At 46.5% G+C, this 10,010-nt stretch overlaps 1 protein-coding gene across 1 annotated transcript; it reads left to right on the plus strand.

Moving 5' to 3' along the window:
- Positions 1–8,814, plus strand: LOC105929621 (BTB/POZ domain-containing protein kctd15). Its single transcript, XM_036125405.1, has 5 exons — positions 1–645; positions 4,094–4,269; positions 5,865–6,009; positions 7,418–7,723; positions 8,472–8,814. The coding sequence occupies exons 1-5, from the start codon at positions 619–621 to the stop codon at positions 8,631–8,633; spliced, it is 816 nt and encodes a 271-aa protein (XP_035981298.1). The 5' UTR covers positions 1–618; the 3' UTR covers positions 8,634–8,814.
- Positions 8,815–10,010: the final 1,196 nt, after the last annotated feature.

The raw sequence follows: 10,010 nt of genomic DNA on the forward strand, positions 1-10,010 counted from the left end.
GATATACATCAGACAGAAGCATCGGGTACTCGATATGGTTCCGAGGTTCCCATCAAGGTTCGGTGGTTCCGTTGCAGTCCGTCCCCTCCACCAGCAGCAGGAGGAGGCGGAGAATGAGCATGGAGCCGACAGATGAGAGCCATGAAGCGGCTCGGTGCGCTCTGCCCTGCGGCAAAGATCTCCATCTATCAGTGCGCAATAATTGAAATGGCGCATTTGGCCGCAGGCTGTTGGAGGCATGATGAATCATGACGACAGACGCCATTTAGTCCGGAACCACGGGGATGCTGGACCCTCGTGTCCCGGTGGATCGGTGTCTGAGCCCAGCTGACGGTGGAGAACGGCACCGGGCCGAAAAAGCCCCGTTGTCCCCGCAAGAGCGCGCTGAGCGCCGGAGCGCCGCGCTCCTCTCCCCGCTGCTCGACAACAAGTCGGGGCAGGCGGACCTAATCCTGGCCCCCGGGGGTCTGAAGAGCCCCGGGCCAAACTCGTCCTGCAGCCTGCTGTCTTCTCTGTTTGTCTGGCTTGTTTCTACTTCACACCCTCTCGCAACAGGACGGAGACGGAGCCGACCGGGCCGTGAGCCGAACCTCAGCTGGACCCACCGAGCCGCAGTCCATGTCTTCCGTGTCCGTGTCCTCCCAGGTGAGCAGAAAACACGTGTTCCAACCGGATATTTGACACCTTCTGGTTAGTCCTCCTCGGTGTTGCTGACGTGAAGCCGGACTTCGTTTAAGTAACGCTGGTTTTATGTTTATGGGGTTTAAAGCAGCGATGTAGTCAAACGCAACACAATCCATCAAGAACATTAAGAAGGCTTAAAATCGGCACCGGACGCGCGTTTTAAAGATGTGGATTTTTAAACTAAAACGGAACTGTTCCCCCCTTGAATCGCTTCGTGGGCGCTACACGTTCTTCCTGACGGATACGCAGCGCTGGCTAATTTAAACGGGACATTCTACATTTCTGCCGAAAGGACCTTCACCCCCCCCGGGTTCACACAGATGCCCCAGAGAGCCACGATCGGCTGAGAGAAGCTCTGAAAGCGGCGCGCTGAGCCTTGACTGGGAACAAACAGCCCAATGTCCGGACTTTCAACCGGGGACTGGAACAAGGCGCAAACGCTGCTGCGCGTTAACCCACTTGGATTTGAAACGCGCTGGTCACGCGCCATGTCCGCGCTCTGCTTGGCTCGTGCACGCGCACATGCAGTTAGGTAGTGTGTTGGGGGGGGGGGGGGGGGTCTCTGTGGGTCTGGCTTCAGGGCCCAGACTGAGCTGCAGGCTCCTGTTCCCCTCCTGCTCCACAGCCTCATGGCGCCCAGAGAGGGGGGTGGTAATCCGGTTAGACCCTTCTTCTCCTCCTCCTCCTCCTCCTCCCACTAACCCCCCAGGACATCATGCTAATATCTCCAGAGCTGTTGCTGATGCGCTGTCACGCTGCCCTTTGGAGTATGTCAGCCGCTTCCTGTGAACACAGACAGCAGGAGATGCACTATATGGCCAGAAGTATTCACTCGCCTGCCTTGACGCACGTTTGACGTGGCGTTGTTAATCCATATGGGTTCGATATATGTTGGTTCATCTTTTGGTGGAAAGCTTTACCTCTTCTGAGAAGGCTGTCCACAGGGTTCTGGAGTGTTTATTATGGGAACTTTTGACGACTCTCCCAGTTATAAGGTCAGACACTGATGCTGGACGAGAAGGCCTGGCTCTCGGTCACTGAGGTCAGGACAGGCGTGTCGGAAGAGGAAGGGGCATCTCCAAACTGTTCCCACAAAGCTGGGAGGGTGGAGTTGTCTCTTGGTCTTCACAGACACCCCCTCCACCACTGAGCTATATTATACACTGGAGTGCTAATCACCGTCTGTTTGAACAAGTCGCTTTGAAGCCACCAGCCGCCATATTGGTACTCCCTATTTCCCCCCAGTAACTAGGGAATATGTGCGCTACAGCATCAAATAACGAGGATTTTCTCAGGTTAACATTTATAAATATATAAATAACAATATACAAAAACATATATTTACATATGTGTATACGTATATATACATATATACATATACACATACTTATATATACATATATATATTTAATATGAATAACATGTAAAATATTTCAGCACCTAATTTCCTAGTAGTTAATACTGTTAGTACATCCACTGACTGTAGAATTACCTGTGAAACGTTTTCACACAGCCAGAAAACTGCTTGTTGTTGCAACCAAATCCTATGGGATTATGTGAGAGTAGGGAGTAGCAAGATGGCGGCCAGTGACTTCAGTTTTCTCGGCAAAATCAGCACTCCAGTGTATTATATAGCTCAGTGCTCTCCACACACACGCACACCAAACTTTACACTTGGCACAATATGGTCAGAAAGGCACTGCTCTCCTGGCAACTGCCAACCCCAGACTGGTCAGATGTCTGCAGGTTTTCTCTGCTGCTAAGGAGCCTTAAGGTATCCCATAATCCTTTGCATGACATGACGTATAAGCTGTGGCGCCTCCTGAACTGTTTCATAGGGGCAGATGGGGACCACTTAAACTCTTGGGGTGGCACTGAAACTAAAAGCAGCAATTTCAGGATTTTATTCTACTGTTGTAGTAAAGCTCCTGTAGAAAACTATCTTAAAGACTTAAAGGTATACTATGCAACCGGCGTTGATTTTCCAGCGAGGCTCCCCCCAGAGGGCGAAAGTAAAAGTGCACTGTCGTAAATATGCTCAGCTGTTCTCCTGGTTTGTCCGTCAAGCCAGGCGCGGTTGTTTTGAGTTTAGCAGACAGGCGAACGCAACGAATACAAAAGTGGAAAAAACGGCAGTACAAACAATGACTAACCCTGTGAAAGTATGAACATGCACACAGAGAGAGAGAAACCATTCCAATGCAGTGTTTCCCCTAGGAATTTGGGACGACCGGCGGAGCGGGGGAGAGACAAGCTTTGCACCGCTGAGCGGCTGAGCGGAGCGGGGGGCTGAGCGGAGCGGCGCGCATATCGAGTTAGTTTTATTTTTTTATTATTATTTTTTTGGAATGTCGGCGAGGCGGTAGCGTGAGGGAAACCCTACAATGTTACTTACAATCGCATCAGCAGAAACGCGAGGTCCGCGTCAGCCTTGCAGCCTTCTATGTTCACCCGTGTACGACTCCTCTCTCTGTCCAGAGGCCTTTTCCTCTTTCTTGCCTGCTCCAACATGGGCTTTCGCTGTTTTCTCGCTGGTTCCGCCATGATAACTGCACAAATATCGCCACTGCGCTACCAACGAGCACACCTTTCACTGCGGGCGTGTAGCAGTTCTCACCGTAAAGCAAGACCGACTCTCGTGATGCACCAGACTTCTGAGCCTGTGAGTGCGGGCCGAGGGCTCCTGCAATTGCAAGTACGGTATTTCCCCCATAGACCACCAGGGCGGCCGAGAAAACCTTTGTTCAACCTGAAATGACTCATTTAATCATCCAAAACGGTATGGAACACATTAATTAACTGAAAAATGTTGCATAGTATGCCTTTAAGTAAACGCCTACTAACATCTTATGGTTTATTGTTTGATTTTTAATGTTACTAATGATCTAATGTGCAAAGACCAATAACGGTACAGTTAACATTTTGAGTTGAACAACAATTCCTTTTTATTGTGTAATTATATTAGGAATAAGGTGCAGTCTGAAGCTCCTTTCCTCCCCGCGACAAAGTTCTTACTGTTGACCCCGTGAAAGGTTACGGAACAACAGCTACACTGCAAATAAAAACTAAAAATAGGCAAAATGTTCTTAAACATAGTGTTTTTGTCCTTGATCTGAGCTGGTAAATATGATCATTTGCCAATGGAATGAGTATGTTGACCCCTAAATTAAGATAATTAGACATCCTGCACTTGAAATAAGATGATGGAGATGAATTGTTCCTATTTTAAGTGCAAAAATCTTATTCCGTCGGCAGATCATCTTATTTAACTGCTCAAATCAAGGACAGATACACTAATTTTAAGAACATTTTACTTATTTTTAGTTCTGTTTTTGCAGTGTAGGAGCAGGAGCTAGTATTAAGGGTACTCGGATGGAGCCCTCCTCACCTGTTCGCTTGTGTCCAACAGGAGGGGCGGAGCCTGTCCAGGATGTCTCTGAGTCACTCACCTGTCTCCCCCATGACGGCCCAGGGAATCCCATGCCCCGCCCAGCTCACCAAGGCCAATGCCCCCGTTCATATCGACGTGGGTGGGCACATGTACACCAGCAGCCTGGCGACGCTCACAAAGTTTCCAGAGTCCAGGTGAGACTGAGTGGACAGGTGTGTCCGTCACTGGTTTCCCTCAGGCTCCAGCAGGTTTCCAGCATCATTTCTGATTCACAGCTCTGTTTTTGTGACGAAGCTGCGAGCCGGACCTGCTAAGGGCGGAACGGGTTTTTATCAGAAACTTCTGTCTGCATTCATGTTACCGTCGCGTTTCACCCATCACATCCAGAACTCAAACAGCTCGGGAGTTTCAGTCAGCTCCACTTAGGTCTAAGAAATTTGTCGGTTTACAGAAATTTTAATTTGCAGTCGCATCAGAACAACCTAGACCAGGGATCTTTCACTCCAGGCCTTGGGGTCCAGTGTCCTGGAACTTTTGAGTTTCAAAACAGCTGAGTCAAATAATCAGTTTCAGCAGGACTCTGGAGAACTTGACGATATACTGAGGAGGTAATTTAGCCATTTCATTCAAGTGTGTTGGATCAGGGACACATCTAAAGGTTTCAGGACAGAAAACCTCGAAGACCCCTGATCTAGACCATCCAGCTAGCTTTAATCAGCATGTTTTGGCTCCTTTTGTTTCTTTTTGTAGATAAGCGAGTCTGAGCTCTTATCCTCCAAAAACTTGGCCTTGCGGGTGTCAGGTGGGTGTCCACCAATCAGGACCTGTGCCCAGCCCACTCAGAACTAATTCAGCCCCATTTTATTAGTCAGGCCCCGTCTACTCAAGACTAATTCACTCCAACTTTTTTAGTCAGGCCTCGTCTACTCAGAACTAATTCAGTGCAACCTTATTAGTCAGGACCCATCCACTCAGTCCTGCTTTAATTGTAAGGCGTATCGACTCAGGACAAATTTAGTCCCACTAAACCACTGATTAGGCCCCGTCTACTCAAGAGAAATTCAGTCCCACTTTTTTTGACAAACCCCATCCATTCAGTACTCATTCAGTCCCTCTTTTTTTTTTTTTTTACAACTATCCCACCCAGTAAGTTCAACTTAGACTAGTTTGACCCTGCCCACTCAGGACTTACTCAGTCCCACTTTATTAGTCAGGCCCCGTCTACTCAGGACTAATTCAGTGCAACCTTATTTGGCAGGACCCATCCACTCAATCCTGCTTTATTTGTAAGGCCTATCCACTCAGGACAAATTTAGTCCCACTAAACCACTGGTTAGGCCCCGTTTACTCAAGAGAAATTCAGTCCCACTTTTTTTGACAAACCCCATCCATTCAGTCCCTCTTTTTTTTTACAACTATCCCACCCAGTAAATTCAGCTTAGATTAGTTTGACCCTGCCCACTCAGGGTTTATTCAGTCCAAGTTTCACTGGCCAGAGACAGTAACCGGAATTCTTCACAATGAAATGATCTTCGAAATTATGAGTTTCTCAGTTTACAGCAACATTCACTTTAAGCTCATTAAACTCAGGAACAAACACGGAGTGACACAGTAGACTAGCTAAAAGTGTCTCAGTGGGAGTGGAACTGGGTCGCAGTTTAATGCTAAACAGCAGAAAAATTGAAAACAGAAAAAATAAAATCGGCTGCTATTTGATTGGATGCTGGGTAGTAACTGATTTTTCTTCATACTAACGATCGTTGGTGTAATACTGATAAACTGTTCGCAGGATCGGTCGCCTTTTTAGCGGCAGCGAGCCCATCGTGTTGGACAGCCTGAAGCAGCATTACTTCATTGACAGAGACGGAAACATCTTCAGGTTCATCCTGAGCTACCTGAGGACCTGCAAGCTGCTGCTGCCTGAAGACTTTCAGGTGAGCCTGCTCACACGGCCAGCCGAAGGTCACAGGTGGGCCCGTGTTTTTACCGCTTTACACTAGACTCTGGCTCCTCCTGATAAAAAATAAATAAAATGAAACGTACAGCTTCCCAAACTTCAGATCAAATGAATTTTCTCGACGGGTCAGGTCATGTTTCAGTTTAAGAGAAGCGACGGTGGATGGAACTGGGTTCTAAATGTAAATTAACCTTAATATTCAGGAGCTCAGGGAAATCATGTCATATATATATATATATATATATATATATATATATATATATATATATATATATATATATATATATTAGGGCTGAGCGATTTTGGGAAAAAATCTAATTGCGATTTTTTTTCTTAATATTGCAATTTAATGCGATTTTTTTTTCCCCAGTTTAATTTATCATGTGTTTTAAAATATATACAAACAACAAATCAATTAGTTCGCCATGTGGATTAGTTGCTAAAACACCCGCAGCATCTAAACTCAGAGCAGAAATGATTGCGTTCTGCCTACGATATATTTCAACCAAAATTGCAATTTTGACTTTTCTCCACATTAACCAGAAGCAACAAAAATGGCCTCTAAATAAAGCTGTTTGTAAACAAGGACTATTTTAAATATGAACTTTTAAATTTTCTATTGATCAGAATAGATAATAAAGAGAACAGCTTTTGATTTAATTGGACATCAATCCTAGTTGAACATAAAGTCCAACCAACAAGCAAGTCTATGTATTAAACTGATTGACCAGAACTTAATGCTATGTATGATTATACAAACTCTAAAACAAGTAATAAAGTTAGATTATCTCATTGCTGCAACTGTCTTCCCTTCCATGTGGAGGCAAACCCACTTTAAACATTTTACCAACACCTAATGGACGTGTCTAATTCCCTAATTGTTACATAGCCAAAAATTGCAGACCTCTGCGATTTGGAAATTGCGTTTTTTTAAATCAAGATTATATTGAAAATGTGATTAATTGTTCAGCCATAAAAAAAAAATATATAATATATATATATATATATATATATATATATATATATATATATATATATATATATATATATATATATATAAAAAGATTACAGCACAACAAGCTCTACTTGAGCATTCATTCCTCCGCTTGCCTGCTGCCAGATGTTTAGGTCTGGTCCAAGTTCCTTTTTTTTTTCTCTAGCAAAAGCTTAAATGACCAAAATTTATTTCACTGCGCCATTTTCTTCTGTCCCATCGTCATTGTCTGACACTTCTACACGAATAAGAACTCTGAAAAACAGACTTTTTATGTTTACTGGGTCTTCCTGTAATTCTGCTGCGGGCGGCTCCTTAGCGCCCCCTGGAAACGAGTCCATTCCTCCCTCTGATGCCCCCCCTCCCTCTCCCTCTCCCTCTGCCCCCTCAGGACTTCCCCCAGCTCTACGAGGAGGCCCGGTTCTACCAGCTGGCCCCGATGGTTCGGGACCTGGAGCGCTGGCAGACGGAGCGCGAGGCCCAGCGGGCAGCGGCGCCCTGCGAGTGCCTGGTGGTCCGGGTCACGCCGGACCTGGGCGAGAGGATCGCCCTGAGCGGGGAGAAGGTTCTGATCGAGGAGGTCTTCCCAGAGACCGGAGACGTCATGTGCAACTCTGTGAACGCCGGCTGGAACCTGGACCCGACCCACGTCATCCGCTTCCCGCTCAACGGCTACTGCAGACTAAACTCCGTACAGGTGAGCGTCAACGCTGGTTCTGTTCTCTCCCCCCGAGCCTGGAAAACAGAACCGATCAGAACCATCCTCTATAACTGAGCAACCGAGAGACCCACTGAGCTATATTATACACTGGAGTGCTGATTTTGCCGAAAAACTGAAGTCACTGGCCGCCATCTTGCTACTCCCTACTCTCACAGAATCTCATAGGATTTGGTTGCAACAACAAGCAGTTTTCTGGCTGAGTGAAAATGTTTCACAGGTAATTCTACAGTCAGTGGATGTACTAACACTATCAACTACTAGGAAATTAGGTGCTGAAATATTTTACATGTTATTCATATTAAATATATATATATGTATATATATAAGTATGTATATATGTATATATATGTATACACATATGTAAATGTTTTTGTATATTGTTATTTATATATTTATAAATGTTAAACATATATATTTAAATGAATAAAATGCAAAATATTTCAGCACATGACTTTCTCAGTATATGATATTTTTTAGAACATAACATAAAAGTATATGGCATTTGACATTTTAAAAGTCTTAAGCCCCCCCTGAACATGAGAAAATCCTCGTTATTCGATGCTGTAGCGCACATATTCCCTAGTTACTGGGGAAAATAGGGAGTACCAATATGGCGGCTGGTGGCTTCAACGCGACTCGTTCAAACAGACGGCGATTAGCACTCCAGTGTATAATATAGCTCAGTGGAGAGACCCCTCACCTGGCTCTCCGTTTGGTCCTGCAGGTCCTAGAGCGCCTCTTCCACAAAGGCTTCAGCGTCAAGGCGTCCTGCGGCGGCGGCGTCGACTCGACCCAGTTCAGCGAGTACGTGCTGTGTCGAGAGCTGAGGCCGAGCCGGTCCGTCAGCAGCACGCCGGTCCGGATCAAACAGGAGCCTCTGGACTGAAACGCTCCCCGACGGACTGAAAACGGAACCCGCAGAACCCGGTTTACCCGGTTCTGAACGACTTGACCCGCTCCGGACCAGCCGGTGGTGTGAGGGGATGTTTTATTTTATTTCTTCCCCTCCTACCTGACCTGTTTTCTAAGCTTCGTATTTAATGTTTGTGTTGCAGATAAAAAAAAAACAAAAAAAAACTAAAACCACACAGAGCTTCTTCTTCTTCTTCATCATTTTTATTTCATTTTGTAACAAAGGTACAAACGGTGTAAAACTGCATCAGGCTGAATGTAGGAAATATAAATAAGTCCTGAAGCTCAGGAGCTAGATCCAAACTAAAAGCCGTTAAAGCTTAAAGAGTCCGACTGCGATCCGTCTACAGAGTTCTACAGATTCCAGGTTCGGCCCAGTCTCAGGGTCCGCCGGCATGGGAGACCACGAGGAGGAGGAGGAGGAGGAGGAGGAATGTCGGACCTTCAGAACCTGAGAGAGTTCCTGTGTGTCGGAGAACCAGCTCCCTGCAGGGGGAACGCTCCAACACGTCACCCTAAATGGACGTCCTGCTGACAGCCGGCCGGTTGATGGTTGATGATGTCAGCAGGAAGTGAGTTGTTGAACTGTTCCTTTAAACCTTTGAGTATGTGGCTCTCTCTCTCTCTCTCACACACACACACACACACACACACACTCACACACCATGGCAGCCTCCTCTGACCGAGCCGACCATCGGGAACATTTAAAAACACTCAGAGTCCACTCAGAAGGCACCTGTTCAGGTACAGCGCTGGAGTCTGGAGGGGGGCGTGGCCGTTCTGCGCAGCCAATCAGAGCAGCTCACGGTCCAACACATGGCAACGGTCACAACAAAAGTTTAAAAAAAAAAAAAAGCTGTTCCACCTGTTCTGACCCACACACACACCTGCTTTCACCTGTTCCTCGCGGCTGCAGGGGTTTGGGTCCAGACGTGGTTCTGGAGTTAAATCGACATGATTCAGGCTCACTGTAGCTTCTCTGACCGAATCACTGAGAATCAATCGAGGTTATCGGGGGCCCATCGATACGACTGATCCGCTGGTGATCGGATCAGTCGCCTGAGAGCAGAAACAACCAAACTGTCCCTGAGTGAGAAAAGCGTTCTGACATGGTTCTGGTGCAGTTCTGGACAAAAAAAAAAAAAACTATTTAAAGGAGCATCCAGGGTGACGGAGCGGCCCCAGGCGGAGGACAGGACCGAGCTCTGGGTCGTGGCAGGCGACGGGTGGAACCGTCTTTATCGTCTCCGATCTGAACAGCTGAAATCCAACAGAACCGTCAGCGTTTCTTTTTTTTTTTTTTTTGCTTCGGGTTCTCGCACCGCTCTCCAAAAAGCTGTCCTGGTGGTTG

Source organism: Fundulus heteroclitus, chromosome 2 (assembly GCF_011125445.2).
Source record: "Fundulus heteroclitus isolate FHET01 chromosome 2, MU-UCD_Fhet_4.1, whole genome shotgun sequence".
Classification (NCBI taxonomy): Eukaryota; Metazoa; Chordata; class Actinopteri; order Cyprinodontiformes; family Fundulidae; genus Fundulus; species Fundulus heteroclitus.